This window comes from Daldinia caldariorum, assembly GCF_022478825.1.
Source record: "Daldinia caldariorum strain CBS 122874 unplaced genomic scaffold F4812scaffold_15, whole genome shotgun sequence".
Classification (NCBI taxonomy): Eukaryota; Fungi; Ascomycota; class Sordariomycetes; order Xylariales; family Hypoxylaceae; genus Daldinia; species Daldinia caldariorum.
Genome location: NW_025953051.1, coordinates 19354 through 38728, shown reverse-complemented (window position 1 = coordinate 38728; position 19375 = coordinate 19354). Strand labels below are relative to the sequence as shown.

At 48.7% G+C, this 19375-nt stretch overlaps 5 protein-coding genes across 5 annotated transcripts; 3 read left to right on the top strand and 2 right to left on the bottom strand.

The window, feature by feature from the left end:
- Positions 1 to 39: 39 nt before the first annotated feature.
- F4812DRAFT_116751 (IMP dehydrogenase) lies at positions 40 to 2237 on the bottom strand. The gene is made up of 2 exons (XM_047929413.1): positions 1568 to 2237; positions 40 to 1314 (listed from the first exon to the last, which is right to left on the bottom strand). Exons 1-2 carry the CDS (start codon positions 2058 to 2060, stop codon positions 176 to 178), a joined length of 1632 nt encoding a protein of 543 aa, XP_047787607.1. The 5' UTR covers positions 2061 to 2237; the 3' UTR covers positions 40 to 175.
- Positions 2238 to 2534: 297 nt separating this feature from the next.
- F4812DRAFT_438195 (uncharacterized protein) lies at positions 2535 to 8370 on the top strand. The gene is made up of 2 exons (XM_047934967.1): positions 2535 to 7666; positions 7722 to 8370. The coding sequence occupies exons 1-2, from the start codon at positions 3039 to 3041 to the stop codon at positions 8110 to 8112; spliced, it is 5019 nt and encodes a 1672-aa protein (XP_047787606.1). The 5' UTR covers positions 2535 to 3038; the 3' UTR covers positions 8113 to 8370.
- Positions 8371 to 8733: 363 nt separating this feature from the next.
- On the top strand, positions 8734 to 10156 carry F4812DRAFT_116681 (GroES-like protein). The gene is made up of 2 exons (XM_047929410.1): positions 8734 to 9046; positions 9123 to 10156. The coding sequence occupies exons 1-2, from the start codon at positions 8847 to 8849 to the stop codon at positions 10033 to 10035; spliced, it is 1113 nt and encodes a 370-aa protein (XP_047787605.1). The 5' UTR covers positions 8734 to 8846; the 3' UTR covers positions 10036 to 10156.
- A 386-nt stretch (positions 10157 to 10542) lies between these two features.
- F4812DRAFT_461595 (uncharacterized protein) lies at positions 10543 to 15450 on the bottom strand (the record flags this gene model as incomplete). The annotated part of the gene is made up of 3 exons (XM_047937898.1): positions 10543 to 11759; positions 11856 to 13645; positions 13700 to 15450. 3 exons carry the CDS (start codon positions 15448 to 15450, stop codon positions 10543 to 10545), a joined length of 4758 nt encoding a protein of 1585 aa, XP_047787604.1.
- A 305-nt stretch (positions 15451 to 15755) lies between these two features.
- F4812DRAFT_116725 (uncharacterized protein) lies at positions 15756 to 18672 on the top strand. The gene is made up of 2 exons (XM_047929412.1): positions 15756 to 16577; positions 16641 to 18672. Exons 1-2 carry the CDS (start codon positions 16060 to 16062, stop codon positions 17965 to 17967), a joined length of 1845 nt encoding a protein of 614 aa, XP_047787603.1. The 5' UTR covers positions 15756 to 16059; the 3' UTR covers positions 17968 to 18672.
- The last annotated feature ends 703 nt before the right edge of the window (positions 18673 to 19375 follow it).

Sequence of the window (19375 nt, the reverse complement as noted above, 5' to 3'; positions counted from 1 at the left end):
TTTTTGTTTTCCACACCGAAGACTATCTGAGGAAATCATTACGTCCCGAACATTTCGGAATTGCCAATCTTCGTCTGTCCCATGCCAACCAACCAACCAACCCATTTTGCCACTGAGTGGTAACCAGCTTTTACTCACCCCACCAGCCCCCCCTTTTCCATACTGAGCGAACGTTTTAAGCATAGAGCTTCTTCTCGTAACTCTCCATGTTCACGCCACCTTCTAGTTGTGCGCTGGCGGTGCGAATCTCAAATCGCAGGGAGCCGTTGGCAGCACTCTCGTGCATTTCTTTCAGGCTTCGCATACCGCAGTCCTGCAGCGAGTGTTTTAAACCCGCTGCTAGATATGGTACGAACTTGCTGACAGATCCGCGGTGCGCCACAGCGCCAGACACACCTTGAGCAACAAGCACGCTGTCTCCCTCGCTGAAGTACCGGGCAGTACCCGCGTTGCTAGCCTGGCTATTCTTACCGCCGGCACCGGCCTTCTTATCTTGCATAGCATCGATGCTGCCCATACCACGATATGCCTTGACAAGCTTGCCTTCACGCGAAACAAACGAAGTGCCCGGCGATTCAGTTGTGCCCGCGAGTAGGCCACCCATCATGACCGTCGAAGCTCCAAGAGCAAGACCCTTGACGATGTGGCCGACATTTTGGACACCGCCATCAGCGATGCATGGCACTCCAAATTTTGCTGCGAAGGAGGAAACTGAGTAGACTGCAGCTGCTTGGGGACGACCCACAGCCATAACCTCTTGTGTAATACAAGCGCTTCCGCTACCCATTCCAATTCTTAATCCATCGACTCCTGCGGCAATCAGGTTTGCGGCCTGTTCCCGAGTCACTACGTTTCCGCCAATGACATCGAGGCCGGGATACTCCTGCTTGATCCACTTGACCATGTCGATCTGGTACATACTGTTGCCCTGACTACTGTCCAGCACAACAATGTCGAGTCCTGCATCAACGAGCTTCTTCAAGCGAATCTTATCCTCCGGACGGGTACCGATCGCGGCAGCACAGATGAGCTGCTTCGAGTCGGGGAGCTTAGACGCAAGTGGGAAGTGCAGGTTCTTCGTCAAGTCGGAACGAGAAATCATGGACACCAGGTTGAAATCCTTGTCGACAATAGGCAATTTGCCCTTTCTGGACTTGGCAAGAATCTTGTTCGCCTCAGGAAGGGTGACGCCTAACTGGGCCGTGACCAGGTCGGTCACCATGACCTTGTCGACCGTTTGGCTGAGGTCATCCTCGAATTGAAGATCGCGGTTCGTAACGATGCCCAGAAGTTTGGTTCCAAGCTTGCCTGATTCTACAAGCTTTAGTTAGCTAGGATACCACATCAAGTTTGAAGAATTAAAAAACTTGTTGAGTTGACATCATCATAAAGAGCATAATTGATTCCCCATGACATTTCTGTCTTATACGGTGGAACGAAAGTTATAATATTAGGTTTGTAATCATAGGATGTGATACATGCACCTGGCCATGGGAGGGCGACACCGGTGGAACATGAACCATAGAAAAAAAAGAGAAAAAGATGAGACGCAAAAGATAGAACATACCAGTAACAGGGAAACCACCGAATCCCCATTTCTCTTTAAGGGCTTTGGCTTCTTCGACAGTGGTCTCTTTGCTGATGACAACAGGGTCGACAATGAAGCCGTTTTCGTATCTCTTGACCTTCCTCACCATCTCGGCTTGAGCATCTGGTGAACAATTGTGGTGGATAACACCAAGGCCACCCTGTAGAGCCATGTGAATGGCCATCTCATGCTCAGTAACGGTATCCATAGGCGATGAGACGAAAGGAGTCTTCAGCGTGATTCTCTTGGTGATAGGGGAGTCAAGTACGACTTCTGAGGCAGGGAAGCCAATGTAACCAGGTAAGATTAAGAAATCGTTGTACGTCAAGCCACCACGCTGCTTGGTATCAATAAGATCTTCAATACCAAGGCCATCGCGAGATTGATACTCCTTCAGCGTCTCGAGGGCACTAGAAGGGTCCAAGAACTTAGAACTGCCGTTGACAGAAGTTGAACCGTTAAGCGACGGCATCTTGACTACAGAGAGTACAAAAGGCTTGGAGAGGTGAGGTTGAAGACGACGTCGAGAAATGAAATTGACCTGTCGACGAATTGAACAATGTTCTTCTTCCCGAGTAAAAGGAAGAAGGAGAAGAGAAAAAAAATCGAAGCCTTGACTAGCTCGCCAAATTTTTTTATGTTCTTCCTGCGGGGTCCCTGCACAAACTTTAGGTACCGTGCGGGGCATTCTCTGGTGAATGCAATGCGCTGATCATGCATGCCGGGTGTGGCTACATATTAGCATATGTACATACAGTGTACCTACATAATCCATCTTATCTGCTTCAATGAGAATTTGTGGCTGGTGCGCCTATGTACCCCGTCCGTGGCGCCGTTTGTGGTTGGTCCAAAGTGAGGAGGGGCAGGCACAACAGGTTGCTCCTCACCCGAATAAATAAACAAACTTCCAAAAACAGGATTACAGGTCATCGGTTTTTTTGGTCCTGTCACCCGTCACCGGGCACCCGGCACCAAACAAGTCAGGCTGTAAATTAAGACCAATACTTGTTGATGTTGACTTGCATTTTAATTGTTTAATTAGAAAAAAAAAATATCGAATGCTCTACTTTACACCCCGCTCCTCAACAATCGCTGGGCAAGTAAATAACCAAGCGGATCCCGTCGTCGGATAGGTACCTGTTTTGTGTTACCGGAACATGTTTCCCGCGTTTTCCTACTAATACACAACCTCTCTCGTCTCGGTATCTTCGCTTTCGTATCTTGTTTACAACACCCATTTCAAAATCCAAATCCAAATAAAGCCAGATAATATCTGCTGCTAGCAGCTTAAGACTACGAACTGGCACCACATACAATAATTATCTATCACTTCGACGGTACCTTAGCATATTTCGGCTCCAATAGCTGTGATGCGGACTTCAATATCGACCAGTGGTATTATTCAACTTGACGTAGAGCAACAACATCACATGCACACATAGTAGTCGACATGTCGCACAGGCCCCATCCCCTCCGTCAATCATTTACCGTTGACTACACAACTGCCAATTCTATCAACCGGCAACTTTCAACCGCCTCGTCGTCAGCATCGTCCGGTTATTCGGCCAACTCTAACAATTCTGACCCTTCTGACTTTGGGCCACCTAGCGCAGCATCATCGGTAACTTCCAACGGAAATGGCAAACCCGTCTCTACGCACAAACGTGGCATGAGCGAAACTGCAGTTCGGCATCCTTCCCCGCGATCTAGTATATACGACGAACCCAAGACGAACCTAGAAAACATGTATAACTTGGCTAGGCAATCCTTACGCCCGCTCCCGCAGCCACCTGCCTCAGGACAGCGATCCGAAAAGCTCAAGACGCCTCCACGCCGTGACCGCCAGGAACGTGGTCAGAGCGTAGACATTGGCAGGCTTTCTTTATATGAGGAGAAAACCTCGCCTACTTCAACTCCGCTAAGCAAGTCGCAAAATGCCCGGCCTACTTCCATGGTGCTCACACGATCCGATGCTACACGTCCAAGCTTGCCCGGAAGCCCCACGCACTCCTCTCACCTCATAGTCCATCCTACTACTCTCGCTGCCCCCGACTTGGAACAATTGGGTCGCTCTTCCACCAACCAGCTGCGCACCTTATCCAAATTGGCCCAGGATAGTTCTGCTGACGAATTTGCTCTTACTTCCCAGGCCCAAGAGGTGGTTGGTCTGCGTGGACGACGGAGACTGCAACGAGCTGGGAACGCGAATGGCTCTAGGAGTGGACAACGCTGTGATCGCTATGGATTCGAAGGGCGCAATTGGATGGACAAGCAGAGACAATTTCTCCAAGCATACGAATACCTCTGCCACATCGGTGAGGCAAAAGAGTGGATTGAGGATGTCATTCATCGCCAGATTCCTCCAATCGTAGAACTGGAAGAGGCTTTGAGAGATGGCGTTACCTTAGCTGAAGTGGTGGAAGCCCTGAACCCTAATCGACGATACCGCATATTCCGACACCCGCGGCTCCAGGCAAGGCATTGGGATAATGTTGCTGCATTTTTCCGGTACCTGGATGAGGTCGAACTGCCTGATTTATTTCGATTCGAGCTAATTGACCTCTACGAAAAAAAGAATATCCCAAAGGTCATATACTGCATACACGCCCTGAGCTGGCTTTTATTCCGAAAGGGTATCGTGGATTTCAGGATAGGGAATCTAGTTGGTCAACTAGAGTTTGAGCACCATGAATTAGAGGCTATGCAGAAGGGGCTGGATAAGCTCGGTGTTAATATGCCCAGCTTCGGAAACATGGGTGCTGACTTCGGCGTAGAGCCAGCGCCTGAGCCAGAGCCCGAAGAGACTGAGGAGGAACGAATCGATCGTGAGCTGTCGGAAAATGAAGCCGCTGTCCTCGATCTCCAAGCACAAATGCGAGGTGCTATGCTTCGAATGCGACTTGGCTATATTATGCAACAACTATGGGACTCAGAGGACTGGCTTATTGACCTGCAAGCGCGCATACGCGGCGACTGGGCCCGGCAAGTTATTGGTTACAGATTAGAAATGCGGAAATTTGCTACCAATCTTCAGAGTGCTGCTCGTGGATTCCTTGCACGGAACAGAATGGCACGTAGGGAACATTATTGGAAGAGTAAGGAAAAAGACATCACGACACTACAGAGCTTAGTACGGGCCGCAAAAGTTCGTAATGAAGTACGAGAAACTCGATCTCAGTTATCAAAGGTGGATGGACCTGTACGGAGCATTCAAGCTGTGTTCCGAGGCCAACTAGCACGTAAGAAATTCATTTCCCAGCAACAAGAAACAAGTCGCATGTCCGGTCCGGTATTACAACTCCAGTCTGCAATACGAGGCATGTTAGCGAGGGAGAAAGTTAGCCGAGATCTCTACTCGCTTGAAGAAGAGACTCAAGTAGTCACTAGTTTGCAAGCTGCGGTTAGGGCCATGCTGACAAGAAGCCAAATTCATGAACAACGCGAGACGCTGGCTAGTTTTGGTCCAAAATGGGAATCGCTTCAGTCAATATGTCGTGGTAATTTACTCAGACAGAATATCGAAGCAACAAAAGCTGAACTAGCGCAACATACGCCAGAGATTGGGAACCTGCAAGCTCATATTCGCGCAGCGGCAGTGCGTCGTGATATCACTGAAAAGTTAGATGCTTTGAGTGATAACGAACTATCCATACTTGAGCTTCAATCATTAGCTCGAGGTATGCTCGAACGACAGCGGATCGCAGACGATCTGGATTCTCTTGAAAGCCATGCAGCAAGCATCACAGACCTGCAGGCTAGAATTCGTGGGTCTCTATTCAGGGAGCAGCATAGTCTACTTCTCGATGAATTGCAAACGCACGAAGACCAAATTGTCGCATTGCAATCCCTTGCCCGAGCCATGCTTTTACGCAGTGATGTCGGCCAACTGCTAGTTGAACTCGACGAGCACGAAGAATCCATAGCTGAGTTGCAATCCTTGGCGAAAGGCTTTATCGTTCGACAGAAGTTCGCCGCCAAGAAGAAGCATTTCGAAGAAAACATGCAGAAGGTGGTAAAAATTCAAAGTTTCGTTCGAGCTAAACTCCAGGGAGAGGCGTACCGGAGTCTTACAACCGGCAAAAACCCCCCGGTTGGTGCAGTAAAGAACTTCGTACATCTTCTCAATGACAGCGACTTTGATTTTAACGAAGAGGTGGAATTTGAAAGGCTACGAAAAACAGTGGTCCAACAAGTCCGGCAGAATGAAATGCTTGAACAGTATATCGATCAGTTGGATATTAAAATCGCCCTCTTAGTGAAAAACAAGATCACCCTTGACGAAGTTGTTCGACATCAGAACACCTTTGGCGGCCATACCAGCAGTCTCCTAGCCAATGCCTCTATTGCTTCGGCTAATCAGTTTGACTTGAAAGCTCTCAATAAGAGCTCCAGAAAGAAGCTAGAATCGTATCAGCAATTATTTTTCAACCTCCAAACTCAGCCACAGTACCTAGCACGGCTTTTCAGAAGACTAAGAGAATTAGGTACAGCTGAGAAAGAATGCAAGCGCATTGAGCTTCTCATGATGGGACTCTTTGGATATGCACAAAAGAGACGAGAAGAATACTACTTGCTCAAGCTTATTGCAAGGTCGATACGGGAGGAGGTGGACGCATGTACTTCTATCCAAGAGTACCTTCGCGGTAACTTTTTCTGGTCAAAGCTATTGGGCAATTATTCCCGATCGCCACGAGACAGGAAATATCTGAGGGATCTGCTCGGCCCACTAATACGAGACAATATCGTTGAAGATCCCGCTTTGGATCTGGAGAGCGACCCGATGCAAATATACAGATCTGCCATCAATAATGAAGAGCTGCGCACCGGTCGCCCAAGTCGGAGACCGCTCGACATAACCCGGGATGTAGCAATTAAGGACCCAGAGACACGCGAGTTATTCATTGATCACCTCCGCGACCTCAGAGAGATTTCTGATCAGTTTTTCCTTGCCCTGGAGGATCTGCTCGCCCGCATGCCTTACGGCTTGCGATTCATATGCCAGCAAATGTTCGAAGCACTATGCCAACGCTTTCAGCGCGAACCTCAACATCATGTGCTTCAAATCGTGGGCAACTGGATCTGGCGATTTTATCTGCAGCCAGCATTGGTTAACCCGGAACAAGTGGGTGTAATCGAGAAAACTCTGAGCCCTCTCCAGAAGCGCAACCTAGGTGAAGTTGCCAAAGTCCTCGGCCAAATACATTCTGGCCGTCCGTTCGGAGGCGAGAACATTTACCTACAGCCTCTCAACGCCTTCGTAGGAGAGTCTATCGAGAGACTTGCACAAATCACCAACAACTTGATTTCTGTTGCGGATGCTGAAAGCACATTTGACATCGACGAATTCAACGATCTCTACGCCAAAAACCGACCAACGCTATATATCAAGATGACGGATATCTTTGCGATACATTCTCTCGTCGCGCACGAAATACCGACGATCTGCCCTAATCGCGACGACGTTCTCCGTGAGATCTTGCAAGACCTGGGCAGTGCGAAGAATAACGAGAGCGAAATGAACGCGACTGGCTCATCAGACATTCAAATGTTTTTGACGCCGAAACTTCATGATGTTGACGATCCGGAGGCGGATATCAAGGCTCTTTTCATGGAGACCAAGCGTTGCATCTTGTACATTATTCGTGTGCAGACGGGCGCTAACCTTCTCGAAATCCTCGTTCGCCCACCTACTCAAGAAGACGAGCATAAATGGCAAGCTCTCCTAAGAGAGGACTTCGCGTCTGGTAGTAATACGAAGGGAGCATACTCGGATGTCAACATGGTCGATGTGACTCGAATGTCATACTACGACATGAAGCGTAACGCTCTGGAGAATATCATGCACTTAGAACAGATGGGACGAATTACGAAACACAATTATTACCAAGACATCTTAAATGCTATTGCGCTGGATATTCGTACAAAGAGTCGTCGCAGAATACAGCGCCAACGAGAGCTAGAGGGGGTGCGACTCACTCTCGGAAATTTACACGAGAAGGCCGAATATCTGGAACAGCAACGCAAGAGTTACGACGACTACATTGAGCAGGCCATGGCTACGCTGCAGAAAAATAAAGGGTAAGACGATTGGAATCCTCTAAAGATCTTTCTGTACTGACAAGCAGGGTTGTAGGAAAAAGCGATTTCTCCTTCCATTCACGAAACAGTATAACCACCAACGGGAGCTTGAGCGTTCAGGCCGCGTCCCCAAGTTTGGTTCTTACAAGTATAGTGTACGTGCTCTTGCTGAGAAGGGCGTCGTCGTGTCTTGGCAGGGTGTATCGGAACGCGATTGGAGCAATATCAACCTCACCATCTCGTGTGACGAGGTTGGCGTATTCAACCTCGAGGGTAGCCGCGGCCACATCCAGATTCCAGGAGCGAGCGCCCTCATCCCGATAGAGGATCTCCTCCAGGCGCAATTCGAGTCCCATCAGTTCATGAATGTGTTTGAAGGTAACTTGAGGCTTAATGTCAACATCCTTCTGCATTTATTGTACAAGAAATTTTATCGTACGCAGTAAGCCATGGAGCTGGTTCTCTATGAAGAACCTGCACGAAAATCCCATGTTTAAAGGCACGTCATCTGCGACGCAGGATACGAAGGAGCAACGGGGATAGGACGCATGGTATTCGGACAAAGGGGGGACACTGGTGTTTTGTGAAGCAACGCGTTGCTCCTGCGGGCTCGGATTAAGAATAATGAGAGATATACGCTGATGTGGGATTGGCTGGGAATAGGTATTGGAACTCGACTTTATTCTTCGCAACTATTGGTACCTTAAGTTGATACCAGCCGCGGCGAGTCAATTAGCATTAGGTTAGGTTAGGTAGGTAGGTAGGTAGTTATGTACTTAGGGTTAGATGCATGATGTTATGGCAATGAGACCATATTTGTAATCTACTTGATCCCTCTCAACGCTGTTCCAATGTTTTATTCGGCGGAGCATTCGGCGCGACTCGGCGGCGAAGCTGTGGGGCAACCACCGAAAGCCCACCGAAAAGTAACGGGATCTACCGGGTATCTGCATGTATGTACCTTCTACCTAGGTACCTATATATAGGTACCTAATATAATATATATATATATATTCGGGACTCCGATCTGAATATTCCCAGCTTCAACGCGTGTCAACTTTCGCATAGTTACTTTTCCAAGGGCAGTCAGTTCTCGACTTTTATATGTATACCTAGGTATATATATACATTACTGCGACACGGTCGTTCAACAAAGAAATAACGGGAAAGGGAAACTGGAATGGCTGCTTTACCAAGAACAATGCGCTCTCTTGTGGCACCAAGATACGGATGGCCGACCAGCTGGGAAGTTACTAATATGCCTATTCCTGCAGTTGTGAGCCCCAAGGACGTATTGATCAAGATACATGCTGGGGGCATAGCAACGGGAGATACGCAGCTCGCAAGGGGAGCAATGCGATATATGGTCGGGGATTTAAAGTATGCTCGTCATATTCTCTCTACTTTGCGAATTACATGTGTTCGTTGGTACCTAACCTGATATATCCTGGAATAGGTTCCCCCACAAGATTGGCATTGAAGCTGCGGGCGTCGTCGTCAAAGTCGGGTCAGGAGTGACCTTATTCAAGCCTGGCGACAAGGTTTACGCGTTCGGGGTATCCCGGCCAATGAACTTCACTGCTGAGATTGGCTTCTGTTCCGAATATGCTGTAGCTCAGGAGAACCTCACCCTCGCCAAACCAATTAACTCTTCTTTTGAAGACGTGTGCGACCTTGGCAATATTACTACTGCGCTGCAGTCCATTGAGATAGGACTACAACTTATGCGCGAGAACGGCGTGACGGACGGGCTCGAAGGAAAGACGGTATTTGTGTCTGGTGGTTTGAGCGCTACTGGCTCCGTCGCGATCCAGATGCTCAAGAACGTGTATCGTGTGGGCAAGATCATCACCACCGTATCCACAGCTAAGGTCCCGCTTGTCGAGAAGTACCTCCCAGGGCTCGTCGACCAGGTCGTCGACTATACCCGCGTGGAGAGACTGGCGGACGCTATCCCCCCGGGGAGTGTAGACCTCGTGTACAACACACAGTGGATTTTAGCGAGCACGTTCCCGCTGGTGAAGCCAGATGTTGGTGTGGTGGTGTCTATCACGGGCGTACCAACGCCGGGTCTACTACATGTCATGCTACCTCCAATGCCCTTTCTCGTGTATTGGCTTGCTGGACTCGCACAGCTGTGGTATAAATTTAAATTAAGAGGGACTAACGTGAAGTACCAGTTTCACTCGGGTAACCCTGGTGCTCGTGAGGATCTCGATCGCGCCGGCGAGATGCTGGCTATAGGGAAGATCAAGACGGTCAAGCGCGTTGTTGAGCTCGAGGACATCGAAGCTGTCAGGAGGGAAGCGCAGAAAGTGGCCACAGGAAAGGGAGGAATCGGGAAATTGGTTATTAAAATTGCCGAATGACGGGAAGTGTGAAGTGTGTATAAGCACGTAGCGAGGTAACGTGTGTTATATAAAAACAATTAAAATCACATTATACAAGAGTTAAGACAAGACAACCTAGAGAAGTGACTTGAATAAATGCAATGCAAATAAATATAACTACTACCTAAGGTAACTACTCCAATAAAAAAAAAAGAAGAAGAAAATCCTTGAAATACAGATTGACGAATCTCCTCTCTTACTTACTAGGTTTAGGTTACTCTGTGCCCCCTTGATCATAACCCTGACCTACGTACAATTCACAATCCAATCTGTTCAATCTGCCGAATAAACAACAAAAGGAAGTATTAACTATCTAGCCCAACCCGACAGAAGGATAAAAAGAAGAAGAAAAGCCGTATTTTGGGAGTCGTATGCTCGCTTGTCCGAAATGAGAATATGACATGACATATTAATGATAAAATGCCATACACATGCATGTACACGCCACCGGCATCAACCCAGAGCCTTCTCTTCTCAATCTTTGCTCTACTGAGGCGACACGACGGGGAACACCGCCCCGAACTCGTTGGCGCCCGTGCAGTAGATCCACACCTGGCGGGGTTTCTCCGAGCCAGGGAACGGCGGCGCCGGTACAAAGTGGGTGTAGAACTCACCGCCAGGAGGCGTGCGGATAATGCAGCATAGCTGGACGTGGTGAGGGTTGGGTCCATCGTGCCGGACGTAGTGCTGCAGGGCAGCCTCGGCCTGTATGATGGTGAGGCCGTAGTGGTTCTGGTCCGTGACGGTCTTATCTGCGCCGACAAAGCAGTCTGGATCATCATACGAGGCACGGAGGGCCGACATAGCCGGAAGCCAGAGGTTCTTCGAGTCTTGGAGCCGCATGCTGTTACAGATAGCGTGCAGAGCGCCATCGAGACCGAAACTAGGCCCTAGAGGAGCCCAACCGTTGGGGAAAGCACGGCGTAAGGCCTCGTTGTCCGCGTGTGGGTTCTCACCTTGAGTGTTGTGCTGTGGTGCAGGTGGGAATGGCTGATCTACAACGCGGCCAGTCTTAGCCTGCTCCTCAGCTATCATCTTGGACTCCAATCCAGGGAGGGGAGTGTATTTCCAACGATGTGAAGCTTCTGATTTGGCCTTGGCTAACCCACTGGATTCTCGGTTGAGCCAGTCTTGGTGCGCCTGGCTAATGGATCCAGAACCGGTAGCTTGTTGATGGGCGGGCTGAGTAGCCGGTACCTGGCCCTGGGGGATCTGAGTATTGCCACGGCCTTGAGGGGCCTGGGTGGTGGTCTGGCCATGAGGTACTTGAGTCGTAGTCTGACCTTGGGGTACCTGCGTTGTAGTCTGCGATTGACGTGCCGGGGTGACGGGAGGCGTAACCTGCTGTTGAGTCGGGAGCCCACCTTGACCAGTTTTTTTAGACTGGGATAAGGAGTCAACAGGGTCAACCTGAGAATGGCGCCGAGGGGTAGCCCAAGGTGTAACGTTCCTTCGATTTGCGGGCGGTACGGTAGGCTTTGGGGTCTTGACGTCAGTTCCGGTATTTGCTCTCTTATTACCCTGTGCTGCAGAGGCCAGGATGAAATCGGCCGGGATCTTGCGCTTCCTGGAAGTGCTACGAGGGATGTCCGAGTCTGGGGTCGGTGGTAGCAGGGGAATTTGGGGTGGCTCGACGTCTGTCATAGCCTTGTAGACCTTACGTACTTTACCCCAGAGGTTGAGGGGAGACTGGGGGTAAACCACTACGGCGACCTGGTTAGTATCATATGTGTTCAACTTGGAAGGCCAAACGAAAGCAAAGTCTACTAGCTAACTGGATATATGGATACATGACTTACCATCTTCAAGTTGACGACTAAGAACGACAGTTTGTAAGGGAGTCTCGGCCATAGGAAAGATGGCGGGCCCTGGCACGAAGCGCTCTTCCGGCTTGGTGATCGGTACCATAGGCTGCTTGAGAGGCTTGTTTGCCGCCGTAGCTGTAGCTGTAGCTGGTTTTTGTGTCGCCGCCATCTTATCTGCGTCGTCAGTATGTGCACTGGGTCGTTGTGGTTCAACTGGTATGGCTGATGCGGCTATTGGGCCTTCTTCGTTTTCTCCTCTCGGGATCTCTTGAACGCGCGATTGGGGAATATCTTGAGGTTTCACTTCGGGGGCCGTTTGGGGCGTTTCTGAATGGTTTACTGGGGGAATTGCTTGAGGAACTTCTTGGGTAGATGTCTCGATCGCGGGCTTTGTACTTGAGGGATGCTTTGTGTCTATGGGGGCCTTTGTTTGTTCCGAGACATCGTTCCGTTCTGGGTCTTTTGTGTCCACATGGGTCTTTGTGACATTTTCCGAAGTCGTTCCCTTTGTTCTCTGGTCCTTAGACCAACGATTGTTTGGCCCAGGATACCGTGTCAAACCACTTGTTACTCTCTCTACTAGTCTTTCGGGAAACCTAGCCATTAGTATGCCGTAGCTTTGGCTTGGGAGGCTTGGCTCTACCCTTTCCACTTCGTCCTGCCGTTGCCTGATAAATTCTTGTAAGCGTTCGCTTTGAAGATGTACCGGCCAACGCAGCATATGGAAGAATATACCCCTAGTATACGGAGCTTGGTACCGCCTTTGCCTTTGGGTAGCCCATTTAAACAGGCTTGGTCGCTTGTAACCACTAAGTATCTTATTTGGTTTGAATTTGCTGTCATTAATATAGAAACCTGAGGAATCCTCGAGAGTCTCAATGCGGCCGGGGTACATCGTGTTGCGGTTCTCGACGCAGTTATTAATGATGCCCTCTCGGATAATATCTGCCGCGCTTAGACCCCTGAACTCTCGCCTCATAAGCCCATCGGGGTCACCTTTGTTGACAACATCCTCCATAGTCGGCGGTAGGAACTCTATTGGTCCCACGCCGTTCTGGATAGTAAGGTGCCAGTGCTCATAAGCCTGTCTAGATGCTTCTGTAGAAATTGCTTTCCACTCGCGACTTTTTGGAATCCCCGACCCGTCATCGTAAGCTGCGTACTGAAGTCTGCGTTCAATTTCCTCGACGTGCGCTATCGTACGTCCCATTCGGTAGGCAAGATTTCGAAAGAACTGGACAGTCCTCTCTGGGACTGGCAAACGACGCATTTTCATTGCTTCCTCGCGAATTTCACTGCGGATATCATCACTGATTCTCTCAACTGACAGCTTTCCTAATGTCTCCCAGTCAACTAGGTCAGACCAGCTAGGCGCATTGCGTCTCTCCTCTGGGCCTCCCTCCGGGTACGAGCCCTGGACCCAGCCAATCTCTGGTTGGATCTGTGCCTGCAACAAATCGTGACTGGTAACTTCGCCCTCTTCTGGCCTACCATTCTTGGAGATACTCCCTACTAACTTATCGGGTAACGTGTCATCCCCAAGGTGATCGAGGATGTGTTTCAACTCCTCCGTCTCAATAGAGGCTTTTGAACTGCTAAGTCCATATTTGTTTTCCAAATGCTCAACTATTGCTTCTCGGTACAAATCCTGGTTGGTGCGGAATGCTCTTTGGCTTTCATGGCGCCAATATACACGATTCTCGGGGTGTATTTGGTATTTCGGTCTTATGATAGCAATTTCCCGCTCTTCTCGGGGCTTGTTTCGGTCAAATATCTCTACGTATCTGATTCCCGTTAGTAAACTCGCCCACTTTGTATACAGTGACTACTGAACTTACTGAACTCGGCCCAATTTACGAAGCTTCTCTAAGTGGTAAATGGCTTCTGAGCGTAGGAACCGATAGGTTTCGTTTGCGTGAGATTTTCCAGCGTCCCCCCCACCATTTATGTACGCGAGCGCCTCGTCCAATAATGGTCTAGTGTTCCTTGTCTCCTCCTTCCACTGCTGTACATTCGGCTCGAAAATATCTATCCCAGCCGTCCCTGGGCTGTCAGATGCGCCTGGGTTGTTGAGGAAATCCTGGAGCCGCTCATCGAAAAGGATGGTTAGGTTATCAACTGGTTGCTTCTCGGGGTTGCACATTGCCTCGCTACGTGAGGGCTGACAGAGATATTTCAGCCAGGCCGCGTCAGATTCATCGAGAAGCAAAATGGTCGGAGGTAAGTCTAGAGAGGGATCCAACTCAACCCAATCGATTTTCGGTCTCCTCATAATATCTCTACGAGCTTGCCTAGGATATTCTGCCTCGTCAGGGCTCCATTCCGTGGTATTTCCCAACGGATTAGGGCGCCATTCTATCCCAGCTTGGATATCCCGTAGAATAGCCAGTAAGAATGGCCGAGGAGCTATGCCGAAGGTGTCCTCTAGGCGCTTACGTAGCCTTTTTAAATACGCGCCCATTTCTAGCCAGTGGCTGTTGTATACCGAAAGATTTCTGTCGACGTAAGGACCGTGGAAGTTGGCTGGCAGGGCGGCCCTCTGGAAATCTGTCCAATTCTCCAAGTTATAGCGCCGCCGCTGCCAGCCAGCCAGGACTTGGATAAGCTCCTCATGCTGGTTGTACCAATATACCCAAGGATATGGCTCCCTGAGACTCTTATGGACCCTCTCCGGGGGAAGTGCCCGGGGTTGGTAAATTATCTCCTTCAATGCTGGATTCGGCTGCTCGTACGGCAAGACCACGCGGCGCCAGGGAGTATTGAGAACTTTGTTCTCGTAGTTGGTCAACATATTCAGGCATTGCTGGACCGCAGCCCGTTGCCACCCTCGCGCCTCGTAAAATTCTGTCAGGTCGCGTAACCTTTCCGACTCGGTACCATATGTGGCATCCAGATCATCATCAAAAACAGTAGGAACCTGGTCTGCAGGGCGAGGTGGAATCAACTTGCAGGTTTCCTCGACTCCACCTACGATGCAGCGTTCATACATATCATTTTCATTTCTGAACCCATTGAAAATACGGTTGTCGTAGGTGCCGGGCTTGAGGCAATTTTCGAAGTAAAGTTCTTCTGCATTCTGATAGTATTCAACCGCTTTTCCTCCCCTCGCAGACAACTCAGGGAATACACCATCGGTTTGGACCTCGCGCAATTGGTCGTAACGCTTATGCTTGTTTCGCATTCTATCGAGGGCGGGCTGAGTAAGAGATTGACCAGGAAAGTTTGGAAGGCGTCCAGTAACACGCTGACCAGGTATGATACGTGACGTCCAGGGAGTTGGATTGGAATTCCGCTTGTAATATCTCTGATGCAGATCGACTAAGATGAGCGCATCTTCCAGCGCGGCGAGTGTGTAAGGGTCATCGTAGCCGAGGTCGCCTCGAAGACGCCCCTCGTCGGCTTCGTTCAGATATTTAATAATCTCCTCCAGCCGACGATCCCATTGCGGATGTTTATAGACGTCTTCATCGAGTAGAAAGTTCAAGATTCGCGGCAGTGCAATGTTAGGATGTCTACCACCAGGGCCTATGGGCACTTGTGATAAGATTTCGTTCCAAGCTTCGTCTGTTGTTGGGTTTGTCTCCCCCATTATGTCTGGAGAGCCGTTCCAAGCCGCAATTCTTTTCAGGGTCCTTGGAATGGGAATCAGCTAATAAGGAGTTCTATAGCACTCCACGAGACGACGGTGAGTAAAGTATCCAGTAGTTTCAATTTACTGAGAGAAGCTCATTGTCAGCTAGACGTCTTGTTGATGATGGATTAATTGGTTGGGTTAGCGTGTATCTGCCGGTCGACCGCAACATATGAACAAGGAAGAAACAGAAAGATGGGTAAAATTTTCGCTCTCAATGATCAGGTTGGAAGCTCATGTTCTTGTCTTCCCTTCCAAGGAATTCCGTAGTTAACGGGGGCAGGAGCTGAACATTCCAGAGGTAGTTTCTGGTATCCTTTCACTATAGTCCGATTTCGACAAAGAATGCCATTGTAAGACTAAGTCCCAAGGTTACTAAAATGAAACAAACGCTCTGCTTGTTTCCGTTTGCGGTGTTAGAGGCGTCGCCATCCTTTGCTAGCTAATAGTTAGTACTGCTGAAGGCCACAACAACTGTTTGTAATTTTATCCCCAGACATCGATGAAGATGTTGGAAGCGACCGAAATTTAAAACAGTCTACAGGCTCATAGGATAGGTAGATAGCAATGGCAGATGATAGCCAGTTACCGGAGTCCCGAGAGGGATCTCCTGATCAGCAGCCAGGGAGCGGATCGTCTCGGGGCCGTGGGTGGAGTATACGAAGGTCTGGAATGCCAGACGAGGAACGCAGAAATCGGCTGCAACGTAGACATCAATTCCGCGACCGACTAGACCCCGCAAACGAATACAGACGGAGAGAGGAGACAGAAGATGGAAAACCTGATATCGGTAATTCAAACGCTGCACAGGCAACATTTAAACAAGAGAGCATCGATGACCCAGTCCCGACGGAGGCTGAGGCCATTCAGGAGCGGAAGCCTTGGGAGACACTTGTCATTGGAAACCTTGGAGAGAATCTGAGTTATATCGAAGAAAAAGATCGTGCAATTGAACAACAACGGTACATCATAAAATATCACCAAGAAAATTCACCGCACGAAGTCGCACACAATCAGAGAATCCTCGAAAACTTAATACAAGAGAGATTGGAATTGGCAGACAATGAAGAAAATAATACGCCCCAGTAAGCAATACGTACATATCGAGGCGTTGCCTTCAAAGATGTACGCATAATAACGAGTTGCAGAGATAAGCGAGAAGAGAAGAACCGCATCGGCGAACGACTAGATTCTTTGAACTGGGCCCTTGATACTTGCCAGTGTGAGGATGAGGAAGTCAACATTCGAGCTGCCATCCAAGGGTACCAATCTGGGGAGATACCATATTCGAATAATTTCACACTTATTTACGGTGGACATATCGTTGATATCTGTCCTTCATATCAGTCTTTCTGTATAGACAGGCAGGAGAGGTTAGATAGGTATTTTGCGAGATATGGTCCCGGTTGGCTCTGGCAAGAACCTCCCTTGTCCGGCCCGGGCTTCGAAGCCATGGCAAACAAGGCACTGTGCCTTACTCAAAATGCGAATAAGCATAATTACTTTTTCGGGACTTACGCGGTAAACATGAAATTTGCTGTTGACAGGAAACTAGTAATGAGAAAGACACCTACAGGTTTCGTTCAAGGCGACCAGGGCTGGTGGCCGAACACTGAGGTTTCGTGTTGCTTCGAGACACTCCTCGATAGCGGAGCCACTTTCCCCAGCTTACTTCTGAGCGATCTCCAGCGCCTGAATATCGACTTGAAGTATTACGCTGCGCAGGGCGTTACGAGGATCCGAACGGTATCTGATATTCAGGACCGGAGGCACTTCGAAATGCGCGTCTCGGTATGCTCAATGGATGGTGCATCTCTCGTAGGGGAAGGCGACCAGGCAGTATGGCCTAACGAACCTAATTTTCTTGGAGGTTTCGTTCCGGTTTGGATCAACGAAAGCATGGTGGGCCCAGCAAATTCCAGAAACCGCCTTAGCGGCATGATACCTTTTGAATCATGCTACATAGGGTCGGCGCCGACTACGAAAGAATTATGGCTGGGGGAAGATCGTAGAGATGTGTTAGGTGCAAGACGTATGCCATCGCTCTTGCGATACGATACAGCGAGGCAACTCGGTTTGGTATATCCGAAGCACTTCCAAAAATTGCGGGCAGAAGCAAAGACACCGGACCAAGTAGTATTCATCCATAGCCTTGATCCGGCAAAAGGTGAAGGATCGGCTTTCGTCGATGCAGACCGGTCTGGTACTCGTGGGAAGAGCGAGCTAGCAATACTAGATAGAGAATTCGACGAAGCTAGGCAGCAGGTGGTTATGAAAACACAGGAGAGCATCATCTTAGAGCCACGCACAGGAGAGCGGTGGGAAGTAATGAAGGCGGAGCCCCTATGGCGAGAGGAATTCCTAACCTCGAAAGATTTTGCGAAGCCGGGCTATATTGGCATTGGAGAGAAGCGATCATATGTGGAAGAAGACCCAACTCGGGAAAGGCCCAAACGCAAGTTTGGAGATAATTAAGAGGGAAAAGACATGGCGAAACAAAAACCTGTATTGTGTAGGTAAGCCAGGAGTGATTTCGGCGTTTATAGATTCCTAGTTTAGCTTTATTGTGTTGTTCATTCTGCGTGCTATATACTATGTAGTAGATATCATATGTGAAAAAAGGAAAATGTAGACTACCCTTGCGTAGAAAAAGGATGAATTTCCTTCTCACGAACCCAGCTGCCTGGATACTACAACATATGAAACTATTGGGTCATGGTTAGTATATTGGATATATCTCCGCAGTTCGGTAGATAGCTAAAACAGCGATAGCGTTGTATCTTTTCATCCCTAATTGGGTATTATGAAGACTCACTCATCAAAAGCTGGTTTTCGCGACATCCAGATAGGCTATGTGGTTGTGGTCATCCAAGCCTGTCTAACTACGACGATTGCTTACCATTTAGGTATAATACTACAAAAGTATGGGTGCGTGTGTGCGCCGTAGTATTGATACTTGTTCTAAAGGATCCTACAGCGCAGGTGTGCTCATCTCCGGCTGTTGATTGATTTAGTACAGGCTCCTGGGGAGAACGAGGAAAATTTTCGATTGACCAGAGTGAGCTCAGATGTTTGCAAAGTCTTTTTTATCTAACTCAAAACGGATGAGGAGGCGTACGGCTAGGGGATGGCTTGCAGAAATTGATCACTCATTGCAGGGTTTGTAGTGGAAAAGGAGAATTAAAAAGAGGAAGGAAAAGTCCTTGGCGCGTTTATATGGAGATCCTAATTAAGAGAATACTTGAGACGCGTAAAGAGTTTTTTCTTTTTTTTTCTTTTTTTTTTTTTCTTTTTCCGTCGTCTTCTGTAAGTCTTTCATCCAGGCCAGACAGGTCTTGGTTTGGAACTTGTCTCATAAGCCTGCTTTAAACTACGGACCCTACTGCTAAAAAGCTGTACAAGCTGCATGAGTTGTGGACTGCAGCGTGCTATTAATGTGATGGACTCCAAAAACGCCAAACCGACGCGTGTGGAGAGAGACACTGTCACCTCCGAGGGGCTGGGTAGACATAAACTATCTCGTCATCATGTATTTCCAATACCCCACCATACCTAAGCTTAAGTCACGTAGGCTTGAGACTTTGACTAGAGATGCATGCTTGATACCAGGGTCCATCCTGATAGCACGAAGCGTAGCATTTACAGAATCATGAGACTGCAAAGAACCACACATTATGCAGTTTTCGAGGTATTATGTAGGAACTACGGTTGTGGCATGTAACATTTGAGCTCTTGTGGATTCCCTAGTCACATTCATGCAGTTTAACGGCGTGTCAGGGAACAGTTATTATATGTAATGTGTGGTGTAAGCATTTTACAGTTACTCGGGATGCCGTATTTGGTTTATTATGTACAAGTACGAAATATTGTTGACAGCTTTGAT